This window comes from Mirounga leonina, unplaced genomic scaffold (genome assembly GCF_011800145.1).
Source record: "Mirounga leonina isolate KUSES-001 unplaced genomic scaffold, KU_Mleo_1.0 Mir_179, whole genome shotgun sequence".
Classification (NCBI taxonomy): Eukaryota; Metazoa; Chordata; class Mammalia; order Carnivora; family Phocidae; genus Mirounga; species Mirounga leonina.
In genome coordinates, this window is record NW_023270466.1 from 1,755,066 (window position 1) to 1,779,981 (window position 24,916).

The 24,916-nt window shown below is 38.6% G+C and overlaps 1 protein-coding gene across 5 annotated transcripts in view; it reads right to left on the reverse strand.

The window, feature by feature from the left end:
* The window catches only part of GKAP1 (G kinase anchoring protein 1), a 70,050-nt gene extending 46,734 nt beyond the window's left edge, over positions 1 to 23,316 (reverse strand). For 2 of the 5 annotated variants that reach the window (XM_035024391.1, XM_035024387.1), the window contains exons 1-4: positions 23,162 to 23,313; positions 11,522 to 11,774; positions 10,079 to 10,222; positions 628 to 705 (exon numbers count right to left, since the gene is read on the reverse strand). In XM_035024391.1, the coding sequence (XP_034880282.1) occupies positions 628 to 705; positions 10,079 to 10,222; positions 11,522 to 11,731 (432 nt within the window). In that variant the 5' untranslated portion in view covers positions 11,732 to 11,774; positions 23,162 to 23,313. Of the gene's footprint in view, positions 1 to 627; positions 706 to 10,078; positions 10,223 to 11,521; positions 11,775 to 23,161 lie in introns of all 5 variants that reach the window. The other 3 variants (XM_035024389.1, XM_035024388.1, XM_035024390.1) reach the window with 3 other exon arrangements.
* Positions 23,317 to 24,916: the final 1,600 nt, after the last annotated feature.

A 24,916-nucleotide genomic window follows, 5' to 3' on the forward strand; every position in this document is an offset into this window, starting at 1 on the left:
AGGCAGTCGCTTAACCAACTGAGCCACCCAGGCGCCCTATTTTTTTATTTTTTTTAAAGATTTTTTATTTATTTATTTGAGAGAGAGAGAATGAGAGAGAGAGAACACATGAGAGGGGATAGGGTCAGAGGACAAAGCAGACTCCCTGCCGAGCAGGGAGCCCGATGCGGGACTCGATCGCGGGACTCGATCCAGGGACTCCAGGATCATGGCCTGAGCCGAAGGCAGCCGCTTAACCACCTGAGCCACCCAGGCCCCCTAAAAAATTATTTAAAAAAAAAACTCATAATAGGGGCACCTGGGTGGCTCAGTCGTTACGCGTCTGCCTTCAGCTCAGGTCATGATCCCAAGGTCCTGGGATCGAGCCCCGCATCGGGTTCCCTGCTCTCCAGGAAGCCTGCTTCTCCCTCTCCACTCCCCCTGCTTGTTTTCCCTCTCTCACTATCTCTGTCAAATAAATAAATAAAATCTTTTAAAAAAAAAAACCTCATAATAATATTTTGTTACAATGGTGAATTTTTAGGACAAGCTTTAATGGAGAACTTTTATACAAACTTCAGGAAGGTTGGTCCTAACCTCTGACCACTTAAACTTCTAAAATATCTAAATCAATAAATGTGTAAATACCTTTTTATGTTCTTCATATTCTAATTTACTTAGCAACAATGCCTTCTCAAGATCTGCTTCAAACATTTCAGATGTCAGCTAAAACAAAAAGAAAGTTTCACAATTATGCCACACTAAATAACCGTGACAATATATACAGGAAAGGAAAACAAATACATTAAAAAACAATCTGGGTTCTCCAAATATATCTATCCATGCCAAAGTAGAGAACCCTGTATTTTACAGAAGATACCAAAGCAAACTCCCAATTTTGAGGTTTCTATTTCCCTATTCACTGTCAATTATATATTATACGTCGCATAATTTTTTCTTTAGTAAAAAAAATTTTACAAAGAAATTGACACTGTATTAGAGGTCAATGACGGTATCCAGTTTAAGACACAGAAAATTGTAATAGTGATTACTACTCAAAAATGTAATACTGAAAAATAACTCAATAAACATTATAAAACATACCATTCCCTTAATATAAAGTAATCCACAGGTACAGAAACGTTAAATAAGGTGACCAAATGTTCTGGTATATCTCCGATGTTCAGAATAATTATTTATAGTGCACCTTTTTACCTCCATCCTTTTATTTGGTTGTCTTACCTTTAAGGTCATCTAATACTATAAAAAAATAATTCTTTAATTTGTGATCTATATCTTTTGGTTCCTCTTTCCTACCACTCAATATCATCTTAACTTCTTCTTACTTACAATCTAGCTCCTACTACCCTCTAATCAAATTACTCTCCAAAATTGGCAGAGAGAATTGCTATTGTAGGTGAATGAGACTTTGGTTTCTACCCCTGGAGATAAGGTTATGTCTGCAGCTGAATACAGGAGAACTGCAACATGACAGGAGTAAACTTCCTGGATTTGTGTACATGGATGTGTCAACTTATGTGGACTAGATAATAAAGGCACAAATTTAGTGGACATCTCTAGTGTTTGTCCAGAATCCCTTCCTTTATTCCTGTGAATAGCTATACTTCACCCCAATGTCCTGTGATTCTAGTAGGACAGTCAATCACATAACCCTGTATACCACCCATCACCAAACCCACACAAACATCCAAGCTACCATCATCAACGTCAGGGTGGTGGCAAGGGATTCAACTCTTTTTTGATGTCCTAGGAATTAAACTTTGAGAACCAACACAAATCAAGTGGGGTTTGATCATCTGATGCAACAGCCTCTGTAAGTGAGCATACCAGTTATACCGATTCACGTCTCTAAGCACTCCAGAATTCTTAGTTTCCATCTCCCCCAAGGCACACTTGTTTAATTCTTAATTCAAATCTGTGAATCCTTTCAACAAATGACTTTTGCCAATGGTAATTAGAATTATTTCTATTGCTTAATGACAAAACATCTAAATTAAAACAGAAACTGACTCCAAAAAAGGACTGATTTCCAAGGGATAACTTAAAAATTAGAAAAATGTTAACACCAGACACCATGAACTAAAGCTTTTATTCCTAACCCAGTTATCCCTTTGAAAGCACCTATCTAAACCTACATTAAGACAATAAAAAGAAGGGGGAAAAGATTAGGTTTATCACAGAAAAAAAATTAATCTAACTCAGAGAAAAATGCAATTAGAATTAAAATGGTAAGTAAAGGTATATACACTAGCAAATATGGTTAAACCCAGAGTAAATTCTACATATTTCTATAAAACTAAAACAAACTGAAGAATTAATCCAAATTAGTAATAATCAGGAAAAAGTAAGAACCTTTCAAATATTTATAATACAAAGGGATATTCAAAAACAATTACACAAAAAGTTTACATCAGGCGCCTGGGTGGTGCAGTCAGTTGAGCGTCAGACTCTTGGTTTCAGCTCAGGCTGTGATCTCAGGGTCATGGCATTGGGTCCCACATCAGACTCCACATTCAGTGCAGAGTCTGCTTGGGACTCTCTCTCCCGCTCCCTCTGCTCCTTCCCCCACCCCTGCACACACTCTCTCTCTAAAATAAATAAATAAATAAATCTTAAAAAAAATAAAGTTTACATTAATTTCTCCACCTAAACTCAAAGCAAACTGAGTATTAAATATTTATTTATAAGTAAAGTCAAGAAGTCATCCCAACACAGAAAAAGTAACAAAAGTACTTAAGTTTATTCTGATCAAAGCTGGTTCAATTTACCACTAAATTTTTAATCCATATTAATGATATTTTATATTTATAAAAAGGGCATTTAATATTATTTCCAATATGTTATATATTCTGACCAATATTCCAAAAATAAGTTAGGAGAAGAACAGGTTAGAGAATTGGGAGTCTTGGAAGATATCATTATTCTTTTTCTTACTAAGTCAAGAACTTAAAGTAGCTGATTCTACTAGCATGATAAAAACTGAATGAAATGGAACCTTTAAAGTGGAAAAATATGGGTCTCCTTAGCATTTGATTCTAAATGCAGCAGCTCAGAGCTTTTAATTTTTAACACAAACTAGTATACAAGGAAATACAAGTAGGCAAAAATGATTTAAGTTTCAATTTAAATCTTTAAAACTTAGAACAAATTTTCCCAAAATGTCCATATGATCAATCAGCCAATGAGGTAATAGACAACCTTCTATGTGCTTTGCCTGTACGGCTTTAAAGCAGCAGCATATATTTGGCTTTTGCCCTCAAAGAATCTCTACTCCAGTTGGGGACAGAACACTAACACATACGAAGTACAGGAAATAGAATAAGACATTGAAAGTGCTACAAAAGTGGAGGAAAAAAACATACATAACAAATAAAACTCAGAGAAACATATAGAAAAGACATGAATTTAAGTTTGTCTTTAAATGGTAGATATAATTTGGAGAGATAGAAAAAGGAATAGAATTTCAGGAGGAAAGAACCAAGTGAACAAAGATATGATATTAAAAATAGGTGTATTATGGGATACATCAAAGAAAGGGGATACTTGATATGTGAATTCAATACAAGAGAGATGTAGACAAAACCCAGGCTTTGGGAGATCACATTGGTGGATAATTTAAATTCCGATTCCATGTATGCTAACTGACCTTGGGCAAATTACATGACTTCTATAAATTTGAGTTTCTTCATATATAAAAAGGAAATAGAAATACCAACTTACAGGGTAGTCTTAAATATTTAAAGCTACTAATACTTGTAAAGTGCCTAACCCAGTGCCTACCTGGCACAAGACTCACACACAGTAAATAGGAATTCCCCCTCCTCTACGTTGGAGAATAGTGGAAAATGAGGTTGCTTAGGTAGGGAAGGATTAGATTCCCGGCACTCCCTAAAAATTAGGGACTCAGGACAGATGAAAGAGAATTGCTGATGAAGGTAATTTTAAAGAAACAAACGGAACATCAGAAAAATGAAGGCTTAGAATCAATGTGTTTGGCTGAACATCTGTAATCTCAGCATATAGAAACCTGAACCAGAACATAAAAGTGCAGAAAATAAAGAAGGCTATATCTTGGAACAGAATGACCAAGTTTTGGAACACTGACTGAATATGAAATATGAAAGAAGAATGAATCAAAGATAAGATTTTTGATCCTAGATAACAGGGAGAATGGTAGCACAAGACTAAAACAAGAAGAGAAAAAAAAAATATGATTCTAAGTTCTCTAAACATATCTTACAGCATTAATTAATCGTAAGACTACTATAAGTATAGTTGTCAATCTAATTCATCAGTACATGTACAGGCAGAACTGGGGGGCAGTCTGAGCCTAAAAGACAGGTACCAGGCAAGAAAATGCAAAAACCACCATGATTTTTAAAAAAGTATCTTCTATTAAGTCTGCAAATTGAGAATTCCTCATCATTTATGGGAGGAGGAGAAAAGGAAGACAAAGAGGAAACAGTAAGCACTACAATGCCTACAGAACTGAAGAAGATACTTACATGTGCCCAAGATAGAGTACTTCAGATCCCCTTCCTTCCTTCATTGCCTCCTACTCCCCATCTAGTAGTAAAACATTTTTTTTTTCCTAAACAAACCTATAGCTCAAGGGCTTATGATCAGTTAAAGAATATGAAGAACCAATGAAAAACAGGAAGGCCAGCAAATCTTTTGGAACTAGACCTTAAAAAATTAATTTTAAGTCTAAGTACCATAACAATTTTATCCATTTTACATCCAAGCAAAACAAATTCCAAATGAAGAGTTACTCCTCATTTCCCACAGGCATCATGGGAACAGGATTTTGTAACACAACAGAGAACATCATTCTGAAGACATCTAACGCTTGCAGCCAACTGTTTCTTTAGCCACAACTGCAGGAGTGCCCTGTGGTCCTCTAACTCCATGAATGTCAGAGTGTGGACCACTTATCTTTCATTAATCTGGAAAGCAGAATTATGTTTCCAAAAATCTTCTAATAGTCTTATTGAACATTACAATTTACAATTTTAAAGGCTGTCAATGTTCTACAAAAATTGGATCTATGTATACACACTAATTATCACATTCAGCTTATTTCAGTTAATGTATCTTCACGTCCTCTGAGTGTTGTTTACATTTTTTAAATCTGCATTTTTGTTGTATGCTTTATTATGTCGCCCAAGTAACAAAAATGGTTCAATGATTTACTGAAGGATTAAAAGTAGGAATGAAAACAGAACTGTAAATACTACTACTTATAAAAACAGCATGAATTTTTAAATGAACAGAACTCTAATACAGTGACTATAGAACATAAATCTGTACGTGTCAGGATAAGTATGATATCACATAAGCAGCTGAAAAGGAAAATTATAAGTAGAAAATTAAGATAGTGAGCATTTGAAATTTTGATTTATTGAGTCAATCTATTTGTTCCTAGCTGCCTGCTATGAAACATGGTCAGACCAATGGCCTGAAGACACCATTGTTTTTGTTTCACTTTCAAAGCACAATGACTTGTATGAGTCTTTCCAGAACAAGCACCACATAATGCTTTTTCCAGAACAAAAGTGATGAATTTTGTTGCTAAAGAGAGAGCCAAAAAATACAGAGGACTTATGAATTTGCACTCCTTATAGGGAAACAGGCACAAGCCAAACAATTGCCAAGGGACTTATTATACCAGCCATGAGGTTAAATGCAAATATCACAATCACAAACAAACAAAAACAGAACAAGATATTGGCAAAACACCTCTATCAGATGCACTGGAGGATTCAATGTAAAGGAACAATTACCACTGTGCACATGCTAGCCAATATTTCACTTCAGAGCTGGGCAAAACCAGTGATGTGCGGAGTTTGAATCAGTAAGAGGAAGAAATACACAATAAAATTTTATCAGTTTATCACTAAAAATCCATGAGAATAAATTTTTCTATTCAGTTAATTATTTTTGAGCCATGATACAGACTTACAGAAAGGTACACTGGAATCAGCAACATCAATGTATCATGAATAAAGGAAAACAACATCTACACAGAGGTTTATTCCCAGGCAACAGATATTGGTGAACAGTATGTCTCTTGATCTTAATTCAGTATTAAAAGTAGTAAAAATTATAAATATGATTAAATCAAAGCCATTGCCTATTCATCCTTTTTAAAAACAGCTTTACTGAGATATAATTCACATATTTCATATATCACATAAAATTCACCCATTTCAAGTGAGAAGGAAATCCTTTTGATGCATACAACTCTGCAAAGAAATAGGAAATATAAGACTATCTTTCCACTCTGAAGTATGTTGGGACAGATACAAGTCTATGAAATGGAAAATGAGATACAAACATTTCTTAAAACACTAATAGTGCATTAAAGATTATCTATACAATTTCTAGCAGCTTTCAGAGCATACCTCAGCAAAACACACAGTATCTTGAGTAGCCTGAACCTATCCTTTCAGGGTCAATGTGTCACAGTTTTTAATGTTAAGGAAAAGATAAGAATTAAGATCAAAATGTGGCCCAGTGGGTTTGTCCCTATTGGGTCCTTTAATGAGTAAATTCAACTATTTCTATTTATTTATTAAGTGAAATGTCTATTTTTCTTTTTTTTACCTTATTTCAAAGGCTTCCTTGCATCTTCCTTGACTTTGTAACTTTTGCTTATATGGACCAGGTTTAATTTTTTTTCTTCAACTGATTTAAAATTCATAGAATGAAAAGTCTTATGTATAAATTGTTCTCTTTAAATTAAAAAAAAAATCACATTTGGAACTATATATCTTGTTATCAATATGAACCGACCTATTTCCTTCCTAATTTTTGTATTCAAAAACAGGAATTTCACTTTAGACAAATTCTTAATGTGAGTCAGTTTCTCTTTAATAAGCATTTACAATCACTGTTTAGAGTTAATTCTGCACTGAACTAGCTTCAATGCTTGCCACTGGTGCTTTCCAATTGTTGTGCTCTTTATTTAGATTTGCCTTTTAATTGGCAGGAGCATATCTCAGAAAAGTTTGCAGAAAGGATAATGGCGGTATGCCTCCTTAGCCCTTTCATGTCTGGAAATGTGTTTCTTTAGCCTTCACAAAAATGGCACCTTGGCTAGATATGGAACTCTTGGTCTTAGCATTTCAATTCTGGCATTTAAAGTAGCCTGTTTTCCCGTGTGTGTGTGTGTGTGTGTGTACAGTATTATTTCCTTGTCTCTCATTCTTAAAATTAAAAACTTCTTACAAGTTTTCCCAAAAAAGTCTTTAAAAAAGGCTTAAGTTCTTTCAAGTTCAGATTTGAGTGCTTTACTTAGCTTAGGAAAATTTCTATCAATATTATCTTTAATGACTGCCTCAATTCTGCTTGTTGTAGGGACACTAATTATGCCTCTGTTGAATTTCAGTTCTGTGTTCCAATCTATATCATGCTGATTTTATTGGCCAAATATATCTCAATACATATCTTCATACAACTGACTCAATTTTCTTCAGTGTATAGTCTATTCTTTAGCCTAATGAAATTTTTAATTCTGCTATTTTATTTCCCCAATTTTTTTATTTCACCTATTTCCCTCCCTTCCAATTTCTCTTGGCCACTTTTTCATCTCAGTCTACGACCTCACCTTATTATATAACATTATTAATCTCCTTGACTTTTACACAATGTTCTAGCCTCTGGGTTTTCATTAAGGCAAAAGAACAGGTGATGTCTACAATCAACTTCTGTTTCCTGTAATAAATCTTTTAAAAGTATGCTTTCACTTTGGACACTAAGTACAATGTTCTTTTCCTTTCGTGGTGCACAAATTGCTTCAGTTGACATGAGATCAACTAAGATCCAGTGTTTGCTCACACAGAGATGGACTGGATGCTTCTTTACTGTCCACCTAGTTGCTGTGTAAACCAGCTCTCAGATTTTATGCTGAGGCTTAGCTGATGTAAACTTACATTATCACCTTGGTGATTTAGGAGTAGAGAAGTTTGTCTTAGCAAAATTTCTCTTTTGTGTTTGAAAAAAGTAGCCACATAACAGAAAAGCTTTCTATAGCCATCTTTTTGTCTCATCTCCCTCAAAACTGGAATTTCTCATCATGTTGTTCCTTTACTGTGTCAGGGAGAACACCCACCATACTATGTACTTTCTGCCTAGTTTAGTCACTGTCTGGTTCCTACTTTTAAAATCTGTTAGGGGTGCCTGGGTGGCTCAGTCGTTAAGCGTCTGCCTTCGGCTCAGGTCATGATCCCAGGGTCCTGGGATCGAGCCCTGCATCAGGCTCCCTGCTCGGCGGGAAGCCTGCTTCTCCCTCTCCCACTCCCCCTGCTTGTGTTCCCTCTCTCGCTGTGTCTCTCTCTGTCAAACAAATAAAATCTTTAAAAAAAATAAAATAATAAAATAAAATCTGTTATACCATACAGTAAAATAGATTCCAAATGGTTTACTGTCCATCTGTTCCAAGGCCTGCCCTTATCCATTCTTCACTTATCAATGTAATTATCCGAAGATCTACTCTATTTCCCATGACCTTGATTATTTTTCTGCAAGTAAGGATTCCAAATATGGTACCAGGTTTTCTGAATGACCCATCAATAGTATAACCAGCAGAAGTTCTTCGAAGTTCCTGAGTCTGGGATAACATTCTTGTACAGGGTCAGGGCCAAGTCAACTATTTCCTTTCATAATTACCTGGTCATTTTGGCAGCATTCAGTGGGCGCAGTAAGAAGGGCAATCAAATATCTGTGCTCAAGTTCCCACATTACATGAAATTTATTTTGGTGCAAATTTGTGTAGTTTTCCTTTATTAATTTTTCAGTACCCTTTGGGTCACTGGGAGAAATTCTCTCTGGTGAAGACACTGGTCAATTCTATTACTGTCTAAACAAGTAGATCATTACATTTATACTTGTAAACCAGAAGAATCTGTGATAATGAATGCTGCAGAAGGAAAAAGGAAATAATCAAATAAAAACTAGAGGGTTTAACACAAGATGATTTATCCAGTATACCACTGCCTGGAAATATCTTTTAAGCAGCATTTGTGCACAGCTCTTGTGTAATAATTGACACTTGTGATGATGGGCCTAAGGCATTACAAAATCCTAACAAAAATGCTATAAGTAATATAGTTTATGTGCTAAGAGTGCAGTTTAGTATACTCTAATTCTTTCAAAACTGGTAACCGAAGCATGATAGGTATAGCACTCTACTAAGCCAAACACCTGCTAGAACAATACCTCTTCCCAACAGATCAACTGCCAGTTTAACAGGTAAGCAAATAAATTACTATTCATTTCCCATACATACAGCATCTCCTAGAGTACATTCCAGGCTTAGTATGTTATTTTCCTGAATAGCACAAACACCAAAAGAAACTGATTGGTCTTAAAAGTTATCTATTTGATTTCATTATTAATGATACTTATTTAATAGAGGCACAAGGTATCATGTAAATAGGTTAAAGAAACTAACAAATGCCATAAACTATTTTACATCAAAGCTGAAAAGGAGGGGTGCCTGGGTGGCTCACTAGCTTAAGCGTCTGCCTTCGGCTCAGGTCATGATTCCAAGGTCCTGGGATCGAGCCCTGCATCGGGGTCCCTGCTCAGCGAGGAGTCTTCTCCCTCTGCCCCTCTCCCCTGCTCATGCTCTCTCTCTCAAATAAATAAATAAAATCTTCTAAAAAAAAAAGTTGAAAAGGAAACCTTTCCCTTCAAAGTCTTTCTTTTTGAAGCAAAACTGTGGTATTAACAGGAGACCTTGGACCGTACAAATATTGATTTTTTTACTTGAAATAATTTAATCCTGTTATTCTACTTTCCTGATCTCTCCCTCATTTGTAAAAAGGCAGATGAATTGAAACCTCACAAAATAACTGCTTTGAATGGCCAAAGCTAACAAAATAATAAGTATATCAATCTTTCCCTAGTGGATGAAAAACAGAACCTCTTACTAAAAGCACAAAGATGTGTGAATTAATCCAATACAAAATGCTCCTCAGAATAGTGGTGTCATGGACTCGGATGCACTGCCACTTTAAAAATGCATAAATTCACTGAAATACAAAGCAAAATAATTTGATTTACTTAACTGTACCTGCTCATCTCTTTGCCTCCACTCTTGCCAATTTTCTTCTCGTGAATCCTTCTGCACTGGGTTTGGTAATGAAAGCTCATGTTGAGCATTACAAATGGCATGGGAGGATTTCTGGGGAATTTTCTTAAAAGCAAGATTCCTGAGCTATGAAACAAACAAAAAGCATATTAAATTCAGTCTACCAATCCTGGAATACTAATGATTTTTTTAAAAATCAGTAATATTTTTATACTTCTAAATACTATTCCATTCATTATGCTAACTCTCAGAATCACTGTGTTTTTCTTAATCTTTGTAAAATATTAATTTCCTCAGTATTTAGATAATGTTGGTGGGTTTCTAACAATTTAGTAAGTGCAAATGGAAATGTAATCTATTATACCATCTTTTTAATGATTCCGATTACTTAAGTGATGAAGTTTATAGGAGTAGAAAATAGGAAAACAAGTGTGCTTCTGACTATGTTGTACACCTGAAACTAATATGACATTGTATGGTGAGCATAGCATAATGGATAAACTTGTTGAATCACTATATTGTACACCTAAAATTAACATAGTATTGTGTGTCAATTACCCTCAAATAAAAGAAAAAAAATTTTAATGGGGATAATAATACAATTTACCTTACCAATAACCTTTACAGGGTTGTTGTGAGGAATAAATGAGTCAATAGAGGCAGAGTACTTAAAAAGTGCCCTTCTTATAATTAACATTATAAATTTAAGAGATATATATATATAAGATGTTGTTTGTCAGCTACACTTAATTTTTTAAAAAAGCAAAATAATGGGATTCAAAGATTAAAGTTTAATGGCTTACAAATTTAAAAGTTTAAATATAAGTGAGAGAAAATAGCTTAAACAACTCTAGCAACTACTTTGCTAGTCCTTAAAAATACAGGACCTAGACCACAAAGTAACATGATGAGCTAAAACTGGACTGGCCAAACCACTCCCAACAACAGTATCATCATCATCACCATCATCATTATCTGAGATGCAGTAGTTGAAACAAGAGAGAAAAGGAGTGAGAGGTTATTATGGATTGAATTGTAATCCCCCAAAAGATATGTCGTAGGCCTGAAACCCTCGGGTGTCTGTGAATGTGACCTTATTTGGAAAATAAGATCTCAAAGATGTAACCAAGATACCTTGTGACACGGTTACACTGAATGAGAGTGGGCCCTAATCCAATACAACTGTTGTCCCTGTAAGAAGAGGTGAAGACAGAGATAACAAAGAACGCCAACTAACAGCAGAGGCAAAGACTGAAGTGACACAGCCACGGGCCAAGGAATGTCAAGGACTGACAGCCACGAGGAGCTAGGAAGAGGCTGGGAAGGGTTCCACACAGTCTCACAGAGAGCCTGGCCCTTGCACACTCCTTGGTTTGGACTTCTACTTATAGTGGGACAGCAGACACAAATAGTTATAATTGTTACCTCGTTTGCTTCACTCTGTTGCTGTTCCTTCTTTTTTCTTCTTTTTTCTCTCTTTTTCTCATTCGTAGTTGATTTGCTTGCTTGAGACTTTCCAGTATTCCGACCTTTGCCTTTTCCAGGCTCAGAATCTGATCCACTGCCACTATCTACTTGCAATAGGGCAAAACGAGAAGCAGTAGTGGGAACAGAACTAAGTACTGCTGAGGCCATTGTAAATATTTCTATTTTAAAATACTTCTATCAAGAATAATTCCTGTGGGGAGGGAAAAAAGGGGGCAGATGAGTAAACATAATCAGTAAAATCTGTTCTAGATTCTAGAACAATCTTTCACACACACACACACACACTTCCTCCTGACATTGAATTTAGTCATATTTGGATTCATACCCATAGTCCTACTGGCAATAACATTCTTTTTTAACTTGAGTAAATAATATAAAATTGTATAATATAAAATAGAAAAAAAGTAGAATGAGATTTCACAGACAACTATTGCAAGACTACCACCAATAAAATGTATTCATTTTTCCATATATGGTTTTCAAAAATTCATGATTTTCTTCTTTTAAATATACTGCTGTAATATATACATATTTACAGAGAGCATCCTAAATCAATATGCAGCGGTAGGAGTATTTTTCACTGCATACAGAGACCCTTAGTCCAACTCCATGTTAGTCTCCAACTTTCAAGATGGGGAAAAAAGGAGTAGAAAAGGAAGAACACTCATATCATATACAAAATACCGCCTTAAGTTTGATTTTGGAGACTGCTACTAAGTCACAGAACTGACAGCAGAATACAGAACTTAAATTTCCTCAACCAAAGGAAACTTATCAAAATCACCTTCCACATTATCTTCTGCTTCACTAGTTTCAGTGTACCCTGAGAGAACTTTCAGACTTGGGGTATGAAAGGTCCTACAGTAATATCTAACCCAATTCATTAATCATTTAGTTTTACAGAGGAGGCAGCTGGCACTTGGACTGGGTAAGTGACTTGCCTAAGGTCATTCTGCAAGTTAGTGGCAGAGTCACGACCTGAACCTAGGTTTGCTGAACCTTGCTCTCCAAGTTCAAAGTAAGAAGCCCTGTAACTACTAGAAGACTTGGTACTCTTTCCATTCAAAAAGAAACAGATTGTGAAACTCAGAAATTTGTTCATTTTTATTTTGAAATGTATCAAGTACACAACTGAATAAAAAATGTTTGTAAATAAATGAATACTCCAAGTAACGAGCACTAAGATTAAGAGAATTTTAACCCCCCCGTGCCTCTCCTCAACAGCATCCCAACTCCTGCTGGCCAGAGATAACTATTATCCTGATTTTTGTGTCAATCATTTGCTTTTCTTTATAGTTTTAACATATCTATCTCAAGCCACAGTACCCATATCCGAAATAGCTACTGTCACTTCCAAAATATCCTCTTGTTTACACAGATTCCCCCCCATCAATGTGATATGGGACTATGCAAAAGTACAAATACTAGAAGTGAGAATCACTGAGGTCCATTTTGAAAGCTAACCACACACTACAGTTTGTATGTTTTTAGGAGTGAACAAAAATGAAAAGCAATCTTCCATTTTAACCCAAAAATCCAGAAAATTATTTGGAAATCTTTGAATTTTCTGTTAAAATAAAGAAAAATCAAAGTAAGAGCTGATATTTGAAGATACCACCTAGTAGTTATTAAATAAAAGTATTTTATTATAAATACCATGTTAAGACCTATTGCTCCTATGCTCAAAAATATGCAAATCAAGATAAAATACCATGACATATAGAAATGACATCATACTGCTAAATTATGACATATTTTTAGGCTTAAATCTTTGCTGCAAGCATGAGACTTAAGGCTTTATAAGTTACTACAAGGGAGAAGATATTACAAAATGAAAAAGAAGTTCAAGACTCAAAAACAGTAAGGAAAGCATTAATTCTACTTCAACTTCAACATGCCATGTTAAAAATCCTTTAAGTTTTAGTTGCTTTGAGTACTTTAGGTACAATGATCCTACACAGTTATTCAACAACTATTATTACATTTCATTTTAACTGTTGGAACTATAAATTGCATGGGTTAGCCACTGACAAATATTCATTGACCCTCCCTGAAGGGGAATTATGCACCACTCTCCTACTGAACGGAGGCATGACCATGTGAGTTATTTTGGCCAGTGAAATATAAGCTTCAAAAAAGCTTTTAAAAGCCAGAACGTGGTTCCTGCTTCTGTGATTGAAGCGTATGTTGAGATGGAGTCTCCATCCGTCAGGTCTGATGGGTCTGAAACTGTAATAGATACGTAGCTTGAGCAAGAAAGCAACTTTGCTGCTTTAAGCTGCAGAGATTTTCAGGTTGTTGTTACAGTATAACTTAGCCTTATCATGACTGATACCTTACACAAATAAATTTCTTTTCCATTCTAGGACTGAGAGCAAAACCGTGAATGTCACATTTAGACTGTTCTGCTTGAGTTAAATGTTCACAAAAGTCCAACACATCTCCACAAAGCTCATAGAAAATTTTCTTTCTGTGGCACAGGGCAGAGCTTCCTTACCAACGTATCCTCAAATACAGTTTCCCTGAATCCTTAGGGCACCTAAGAAAACTCTGGAGAATTCAGAGATGCTGGGCAGGCCACCACCAGATGCAAGCAGTCTCATCGGGTGCTCCGCAAAGGGCGGTGCCTGCACATGCTGTTCTGTGGCTACCTGTCAACCGTGGAGAGGGAAGTACGTAAGCCCCTGGAAATCTACTTCATCAGGCCAGGGTAGAACGCACTACTGCCCATCAGGGGAGGCGGGCCCAGGGAACTGCTGGGAGAGTTGGTGCTCTAGGTACCCCAAATGCAGCACGAGCAGTAAGGGAGTGGCAGCTGCTGTCCGGAGTGGGAACGCACGAAGTCTCCTAGTGAGCAAGCTTCCAAGTAATGACCTGGAAGCTCTCCATTCACAGGGAGCAGATACTTCCTCCCACTTGCCAGTGCTATGCCTTTTTAACGGCATAAAGTTCAGCTGCAAGGTGACAGCTCAAACAATGCATATGCTTTCTGAAAGTAAGACCTCTGTCATTTTAAACACTCGAAGTTAGGAAGTCCAATCGACTCTGAATTCCTTTCATTTTATCACAACAAATTCTTTACTACAAAAAAATAAGAAATCCTTTACTACATCTTCTATGAGAAAAGCTTTGAGATTCTTTAAAAATAATTTCAACTGATATAAATTATTGAATAGTTATTAAAAATGGTTTTTTTCCATTTTCATTCAAACAAAATTTCAATGGAAACTCAATTTGAAGAAAGCCTCATCTAAAAGTCTGGATCAGGAATTGTATATTCTTATTTTATGGACAAACCTGTTATTTAAAAACTTATGTTCATGGAAGCAAGCACAATTTTCTCATGAGAAACCCTAAAAAGATTTTGAAGTTTTATACAAACTCAGCATTTAATATCTTTCCTAATACTTTGTATTTTGTTTTACTTATCCTAATCATATAAAGAAAATGTAACACATTTTTTCCACCCCGCTCTATACAGACCCTGAGGATCCCTTCCCAGTTTGGGGGCAACGAGATGCTCTGGTCTTTTATGTTTGTAATGCAGAAATCAAATGGCAGAAAGGCACTGGCCTACCATGCCAACCCGGAACAAGAATGCCTAGTCAAACCTGGTCAACCCGCTGCTTGCTGACAGCCCCTGAGCAATCCGCCTCATCTCTGTTTCCTCACCTTTGAAATAAGGACAAGAGTGCATAGTTCACTGGGTTGTTGTAAAGATGAAATAATATACGTGATGTGCTTAGAACAGTTGCCAGTACAGCAGAAGCACTCAAATGCAGACACCTGCTGCTGTTCTTACTATGATTACTAACTGAAGTATGTCTTGAGGTCCTGTGAGGCACAGGAGAACTGGCATAAGCTATTTAAAAATCTGGCTAAGCATGTCTGACTCCATTGCAAAGTGGTTTGAGACTTAAATCGACATCTAGCCCTTCTCAAAGTTAAAACTTCAACCTATGAAACGAGAGGAAAAAGTGTTTAGGCCCTGAGAGGTAGTGGTCGAGTCGTCAGCCGCTGAAGAGAGTCAAACACTTGAAGCTTATACCTAACAAACTGCAGAGGGAAACTCCAATTAGAACAAATAGTGTCAACTGAGAAACCGTGAAAAACAAAAACCGTTTTTCTGAGGAGGCAGCTACCTATAATACACCTCAGTAACCCGTGTGTTAAAATACTTTAACTCAAGAAAGGGCAGACGGAAAGAGGGAAATGCTCACCTATAATGATCCCTTGTTTGGTCTGGGGCAGGAGTATAACATAGAACAGAATAGTGGCCACCCCTTCACTATACATAGCAGCTGAGGGGGTAAGGAAATGGGACAACTGGAAGGGCTTCATCATCTGTGCTATCTGCTGTACTTTAAAGGAGGGGGCTGGGCGCCTGGGTGGCTCAGTTGGTTAAGCGACTGCCTTCAGCTCAGGTCATGATCCTGGAGTCCCGGGATCGAGTCCCACATCGAGCTCCCTGCTCAGCGCGGAGTCTGCTTCTCCCTCTTCCGCTTCCCCCTCTTGTGCTCTTTCTCTCTCTCAAATAAATAAATAAAATCTTTAAAAAAAAAAAAAAAGGAGGGGGCGAATGCCTGGGTGACTCAGTGGGTTAAGTGTCCAACTTGGTTTTGGCTCAGGTCATGATCGCATGGGTCCTGGGACGGCTCCATGCTCAGGGTGGAGTCTGCTTGAAAGAGTCTTTCCTTCTGCCCCTCCCCCACTCGCATGCATATACACACTCACGTGCCATCTCTAAAGTAAATAAAAATCGTTTAAGAAAAAATGTAATAGCTAACACATCATCTACCTTAACAGCCAAGAAAGAAATCTATGCAGCATGTCAAAAGGTACACTAACCAGTACTTCAGAAGTGGAGGGGTGCGGGAAATGTAAATTTTAACTGAGAGAAGGAAATAAAAATATAAAAATAATCCCAAATTTGTAAATATATGTATTGCTTCCATACATACCAAAAAGAAGGAAATGCACAGGACTACACATTATGTTTATTTCCTTTTCTGTAGTTTTAACTCTCTCCCCAAATATTCTATAATGACCATATTTCTTCTATAAGAAAAAAAATCATTTTGGGAAGGGAAAACGGCTACCTATACCTAAAGTCACAAAGGTAAACATAATGTACTCAATGCAATATTGATTTTTCTGCCCTATGCCGAAACTTAGAAGGGCAGCTACAGATCAAATTGACATAGAGATGCTCTGATCCTTCCTGTTAGTGATACAGAAGACAAAGGACAGAGAACAAGTGTCAAAGACTGCTTGGTGCATGCTTTTAAGAGAACATTACCTTCATTAACAAATTTTTCAGAACTTGCAAAAAGATAATTATGTTATACCATCCAGGGATTTATTTGAAACTTTTTTTTTTTCGGTAAGCCTTGAAGAGAAAAGGGGATAAATAGGCAGACCATGAAAATATCAGGCTTTTTTATTTTTAAAGACATCATTTCAGGGAATGGCTAGGGTTAATATTCCTTCAGAATACTATTCCTTTGGTCTTGTGTCCTAAACTTCTGCATCTCCACCTATAGTCATAGCTAAGAGATATTAGGATGAGTAGTTTCAAATAGAGCTCTTCTTCTCCCTACTATTTGCCTTTTCTTTCTGTCTCAATGGTCTTTAAAATAGAAATACTCAAATGCTCAGGTGTTTACATACCCTTAAGTGATATAGACATAATTAAGATACACAATGCAAAAACTACATAGTAGCCATCTTGAAAGCTACCAACATTGGTCAGTCTATTAATGTGGTGGCTAGTGCTATAAATTAAACAGTCATTTACATATTACTAAGATACTATACAAGTCAGGTTTTTAGTCTAGAAATATAATGTTTCCCCTCTTCCCTTTGAGTCTCCTTTTAAAAATAAGTTAAAGGCAAGGTGCCTGGCTGGCTTAGTTGGTGAAGCATGTGACTCTTGATCTCAGGGTTGTAGCTTTGAGCCCCACGTTGGGCGTAGAGATGACTTAAAAATAAAATCTTAAAAAAAAACACAAAAAACACTTAAAGGCTAAGAGAAAAAGAAATTAAGAAAACAATTCCATTTACAAGTGCATCAAAAAGAATACCTACGAATAAATTCAACCAAGCAGCTGAAAAACCGGTACACTGAAAACTATTAATACACTGATAAAAGAAATTAAGGAAGACACAAATAAATGGAAAGATATTTTGCACTCATGGACTGGAAAAATTAATATTGTTAAAATGTCCATACTACCCAAAGCAATCTATAGATTTAATGCAACCCCTCTACAAAATTACAATGACAATTTTCACAGAACTAGAACAAAAATTCTAAATTTTGTATAGAACCACAAAAATAGCCAAAGCATCTTGAGAAAGAACAAAGCTGGAGATATCATGCTTCTAATTTCAAACTATATTATAAAGCCATAATAATCAAAACAGTATGGTACTGGGGCATCCAGGTGGCTTAGTCGTTAAGCGTCTGCCTTCAGCTCAGGTCATGATATCAGGGTCCTGGGATCGAGCCTCGCATCGGGCTCCCTGCTCAGCGGGAAGCCTGCTTCTCCCTCTCCCAATCCCCCTGCTTGTGTTCCCTCTCTTGCTGTGTCTCTCTCTGTCAAATAAATAAATTAAAAAAGAAAAAACCAGTACCATACTGTCAAATAAATAAATTAAAAAAAAAAACAAAACAGTACCATACTGGCATAAAAACAGACACATAAACTAATAGAATAGAATAGAGCCCAGAAAACCCACCCAAACATGGTTAATTAATTTACAACAAAGGAGGAAAAAATATACAATGGGAAAAGGACATTCTCTTCAATAAATGGTGCTGGAAAAACTGGACAGCTATATGCTAAATGAAACTGGACCTCCATATTATATCATACACAAAAATTAACTCAAAATGGATTCAACACCTAAATGTGAGACCTGAAACCATAAAACTCCTATAGGAAAACCTAAGCTGGGATGCCTGGGTAGCTCAGTCAGTTAAGCCTCTGCCCTCGGCTCAGGTCATGATCCTAAGGTCCTGGGATCAAGTCCCACATTGGGCTCCTTGCTCAGCAGGGAGTCTGCTTCTCCCTCTGCCTGCTGCTTCCCCCCTGCTTATGCGCGCTCTCTCTCTCTCTCTCTCTGGCAAATAAATAAATAAAATCTTAAAGGAAATAAAAAGAAAACATAGGCAGTAAGCTACTTGACATCACTCTTGGTGATATTTTTAGATCTGACTCCAAAGGCAATGGCAACAAAAGCAAAAATAAACAAATGGAGGGAGACTGCTTCTCCCTCTCTCACTCCCCCTGCTTGTGTTCTCTCTCTAGCTGTGTGTGTCTCTGTCAAATAAATAATCTTTAAAAAATAAATAAATAAATGGGACTACATCGAATTAAAAAGCTTTTGCACAGCAAAGAAAACCATCATCAAACAAAAAGACAGCCTACTGAATGGAAGAAGATATTTGCAAATCACATATCTGATAAAGAGCTACTATCCAAAATATATGAAGAACTCCTACAACTCAGTGACAAAAAAAATCCAATTAAGAAATGGGCACAGGATCTGAATGACACTTTTCCAAAGAAGACATACTGATGGCCAACAGGCCTATGAAAAAATGTTCAACATCACTAATCATCAGGGAAATGAAAACCAAAACCATAAGATGTCATCTCACACCTGTAAGAATGCCCATTATCAAAAAAGACAAGAAATAACAAGTGTTGGAGAAGTTGTGGAGAAAAGGGAACCCTTTCGTACTGTTGGTGGGCCACTATAAAAAAAACAGTATGGAGGTTCCTCAAAAAATTAGAACTACTATATGATCCAGCAATTCCACTAGTAGGTATTTACCCAAAGAAAACAAAAACACTAATTTGAAAAGATATAAGCACCCCTATGTTCACTGCAGCATTGTTTATAATAACCAAGATAAGGAAACAATCTAAGTGTCCACTGATGTTTGAATGGATAAAGAAAATGTGGTGTGTGTGTATGTGTATATATATACATACACATACACATACACAATGGAATACAAACTCAGCCACATAAAAGGAAATCTTGCCATTTCTGACAACATGGATGGACCTTGACGGCATTATGCTAAATGAAATAATTCACAAACAGAAAATCTAAAAAGCAAAACAAAAGAACAAATAAAACTCACAGATACAGAGAACAGACTGGTGGCTATCAGAAGGGAAGGGGGTTGGGAGATAGGTGAAAAGAGTAAAAGGGGTTAATTGTATGGTGACAGTAGATAACTAGACTTATTATGATGACAATCACTTTGTAGTATATGCAAATATAAAATTATGCTGTCTACCTGAAACTAATGTGTTATATACCAATTTCACTTCAATAACAAAATAAAAATAACTTGGAAGTTAATTTAAGTAGTTGAAGACAAAAGAAAATTCCCAAGATAATTTTAAAACAACTGTTTTAGGGGCACCTGGGTCGCTCAGTTGGTTAAACGTCCAACTCTTGATTTCAGCTAAGGTCATGATCTCGGGGTCATGGGATTGAGCCCCACATCAGGTTCCACATCAGTGCGGAGTCTCCTGGAGATTCTCTCTCCCCCTATTCCTTCCCCTCCCACACACACATTTGTGTTTTCTCTCTCTAAAAAACATTTTAAAAATGTAAAAACAACTGTTTCAGGTCAAAATGCACAAGAAACACAAAGAAGTTCACAAATGTAAATATGCAGGCAGCTCATAACAAATAAGTACAATATTCTATAATTTCTTAATAACTACCATTAGTAAAATCTATTAATTCCTCTATACTTGAAATCACAGCAATATCAAATTAGAGTGAAGTCTCCATTTTAATATATACTCAATACTAAAAAAGTCCAATTATTTGACTTATCAAATATTATAGCATATGTTAGGACTTCCTATAGTAACTGTCCTTCCTTAGATACTGTACTATAGCAAAATAAACTACTTAAAATTTCCTGAACACACATTTAGTTTTACTTGTTCTCCTTTTCTCCACAACTTCTCCAACACTTGTTATTTCTTGTCTTTTTTGATAATGGGCATTCTTACAGGTGTGAGATGACATCTTATGGTTTTGATTTTCATTTCCCTGATGATTAGTGATTTTTTTTCTGTTGCCTTTGCCTAAAACGCCCTCCCTCTCTTCCACATAAAACTTCTATTCACTCTTCAAAATCCTGCTCAGGGGCTAGCAGCTCTATGAAGCTTTCTCTGATCTGCCCCTCAACTTAATCATTCCCTTCTCTGTAATATGCCTGTACTTTTATATTTATTATTAAATGGATTCCATAAAATTATGGTTATTCTTGTGCCTAGCCACCTACAATCATGATTTCCCAACATTCTGAAAGTCAATCCCTAACAAAACCACAGGACCAAGCACACAAAAGATAAATTTATTGAATTTTAAAAATATATTTATATTCCCCAAGTACACAGCTATCTATGCATTGAAATATGTGCTTTAAAGTAGAATGCACAGCAAAAGAAAATGCAAAGTGCATTATAGATAATCATCAGTTCTCATAATTCCAATGTGAATTAACAATGATTATTAGCAATTCAAATTTATTTCATTAGAAGTGCCATTCTATGAAGGGGGGGAAATCGGAGGGGGAGAAGAATCATGAGAGACAATGGACTCTGAAAAACAAACTGAGGGTTCTAGAGGGGAGGGGGGTGGGAGGATGGGTTAGCCTGGTGGTGGGTATTAAAGAGGGCACGTTCTGCATGGAGCACTGGGTGTTATGCACAAACAATGAATCATGGAATACTACATCAAAAACTAATGATGTAATGTATGGTGATTAACATAACAATAAAAAATTTTTAAAAAAAGAAGTGCCATTCTTCTAAGTGATCAACACAACTAATTTTGTTTAGGAAACATATTCGCTTAAGAAACATAACTGGTTTTAAAGTGCTGATTAAAAAAATTAGGATACATCAGGTACTTAAGTAAACTCTAAAAATGAATAGCCTAAATTGTAAACAGCAGGATTTCTAAATGGCTGGTACTCTTGGACCCTTCCACCAAGGTTCTGAGGACCACTGCCACTATGACCTCATCCCGCCAGACTATGACCTCTCTAGGGTCAAGAAACGGTAGCAGTAGCCATACCTTAGTCAAGAACAACCAGATATATTCCTTTAATAAAATGATAGTCATCTTCCATTAACACCATCAACCAGTTTAGCCTAATCAAACAAGAAATTAATATGATGTAGATATAATTAAGTGTGGCCTCCTTGAAATGTAACTTAGATTTAAAAAGACAGACTGGGCATAAAATGAAATGGCACTGAGTATCAGTTGTTTAGTACCTGGTGAAATTTTAGCAAATATATTATTTCATGTTCTGTGTTCCTCAAGTAACACAACTAAACAGTATCTTTCACTTTGGCTTCCAATAAAATTCACAACCAACACTTGCCAAGTGCATACCAAAACCATGCTCCCAACACACTTCCTGCAAACAAACCACATAAATTTAATGGGTATGTCCTAAATTCCATTTTTTCTTCATAGTTAAGTACCACTTCCCTAATCAAATCTGCACCTAATTTCTGGGGGCTGTAAAATCTAAGCAAAAAGTACAAGCAGGTACTGAGTGAGGACCTAAAGGATTCTCCTACGGATAAAACACGTGTATTTTCTGAAGGGGGTAAATCAGAGGGGGAGAAGAACCATGAGAGACGATGGACTCTGAGAAACAAACTGAGGGTTCTAGAGGGGAGCGGGGTGGGAGGATGGGTTAGCCTGGTGATGGGTATTAAAGAGGGCACGTTCTGCATGGAGCACTGGGTGTTATGCACAAACAACGAATCACGGAACACTACACCAAAACTAACGATGTGATGGATGGTGATTAACATAACATTAAAAAAAAAACAAACACGTGTATTTTCATTTGCCCCAATGTTCTTTTGGTCAACTTCCAGGTTCTTGCTCTTAGTCCACAGAGTGAAGCCACTAGATTGGTATCTTACACATAAATTTGTTGTAACCATTTATGACAATTAAGAATATCCCCCGTTAATGAGGATTTGACTAATACCAAGTAGAGTATACCTGTTGAGAAACAAAATCTAAATTCCCATAGATTAAGTATTTTTAATTTTTCAATTTCCCATGAAGTTTCTCTTATACTCTCACAGCTGCCAGTCAAATTTATTAAGCTGGTGATTAAGGTTACAATCAGAAGCAGTTACTACATAAAGAAATAGATAATACTGAACGATGTACAAAAAAATTTCACTGGCTTTTCAGGAAAAGAAAGGTGAGCTTTCATTAGTGCCTCCCGTGAAAGCCGTAGCACCCACTCCACCGTAAAATCTAAGGTAAGAATGAAAAATCTCAAAGAAGCTGGGGAGAAAAGACAATTTAATAAGCCATTTTTGTCATGACTGTTCCGTATCTACTAAGCCCCCTAAATGCTAGAGATCTGACAAAAATCCTGAAAGACTGCTGTTCCAAAGAACAAGGGCAAGAAAGAAAATTCAAAACCCTTCTCGTTTACTTTTCAACAGCTAGCGGGCAGGAGGAGCACTTTCTTCAAAAAGTAATCCACGATACCTCATCCATGAATGAAAGCCAAATTTCACCCCTAGGCTGTCAACCGATGCTCCAAAACTTACTCGCGCAAAGTATACTGAGAAAGAAATAGGACTGGGCGAGACCCAACTCGGGCAGAGAAGCGGCTTCAAACCTGAAAGGGAGAAAACAGCGAGTCAGGTCGTGGCTCCAGAAATTTCCGAGCCCGGCGCCCGGCGAGGGAGCGCGAGACCCGCGGCGGGGAGGGGGCGGCGGCACCTGTCACTCGGCGGCCCCGCCACCACCGGAGCCCCCCGGCCCGGGCGCCGCGGAGTCTCGGGAGGCTCAGCCACGGCCCGGGCGCCGGGGCCTGAGGAGGCGCGGGTCCCTCTCGTCCTCCCCGAGCCCCGCGCCGAGTGGCGGGGCCGCGGCCCTTCCCGAGGAGCGGCCCTCCCGCGCGCCCTCTGCCCAGAGGCTCCGACCGGCGGGGCCCGTCGCCTCAGGCCGAGTCCCCAACCGCCGCGCCCGAGGCGCACGGAGCGGCGCGGCCGAGGCGCCACCCCCGCCTCAGGGGCGCCGGAGCGGCTCCCCGCGAGGCGGGCCCGCCCTCCGCGTACTCACCGGGCCTCCCCGGCCGCCGGCTCGGCCCTCCTCTCCCTCCTCCCCCCGCCGCCGCCGCCGCCGCTCCCGCGGCTCCCGGGGCGGCCGCACTGGGCGTTGGGACTAGGCTGGGTCAAGGGGCGGGGGCGGGGCCGGGCTCGCGCCGGGCAGGGGTCGAGCGGCGGCCCCGCGAGCGGGCGCCGGGCACTAACGGGCCCCGCGAGCGGGCGCCGGGCTGGGCGGGCCGGGCGGCCGGCGGCGGGGAGCGCGGCTGCAGGCTGCGGGGAGGGGAGGGGAGAGCGCGGCTGCGAGCCGAGGGCGGGAGGGAAGTCCCGGCGGAGGGGGCGGCGTGAGAGCCGCGGGGCGGAGCGAGGGCGGGGCCAGGCGCGCCGGCCGCCGCGCGCGGGGGTTTGTTTATTTTCTCGGTTGGTGCGGCGCTGGCGCGTGGGGAGAGGTTCGCCGGTGACGTGAGCGCCCCGAGTTGGGGGAGAAGACCAGAACCACCTGCTGGAGAAGGGGAGCTACGGGGGCCGGGCAGGGTCCAAACGGCTCGCGTAGGCGGCGGCGCCGCGGTCCTCGGGGTTACCGGGAAAAGAAGGGCTTTCCCCGGGCGTGTGGAAGGAGGGAAGCCTCCCGAGAGGATAGGGCTCCGGGCCATTCCCCCCGCAGTTCGGCGGCCTCACCTGCGTCGCCGAGAGCAGTCTGGGGGCCGTGGAGTGGAAGAGGGCCGTGGGACCTAGTGACCCGGGTTCGACCTCCAGTTAGTGAAGTAGGGATAGTCCTGCAAATCAAGGTTTCGATGGCAGACTGCATCAGCTCTCCGTAAGGAAAATAACCAACGTTGCTCAGCTCTCTGTAGAGTTACACAGCACTTCAGCGTTATCTCCCTTGGTGCTCCATCAGGTAGCAGGATTCTCATTTTACAAGCCAAGTAACTCACCCAAAGCCTCACAGCTAATAAATGTCAGAGCTGGAACCCAGCTGTATTCACTTCAGATTCTGTACTGCTTACCATTGATCACAGTATGTCCCTAAATTACTTTGATTTAACTAATAGTAGACATAAGCTCCCATAGGTAACGTCAGCGGGGTTACGGACGGTAAAGATGTTAACCTTACCTTCGGAGAGTAAGGAATAAAATAAAGATAAAACACTTCTAATAAAAGACAAACCACGATAGGTGCCATATGAAAAAC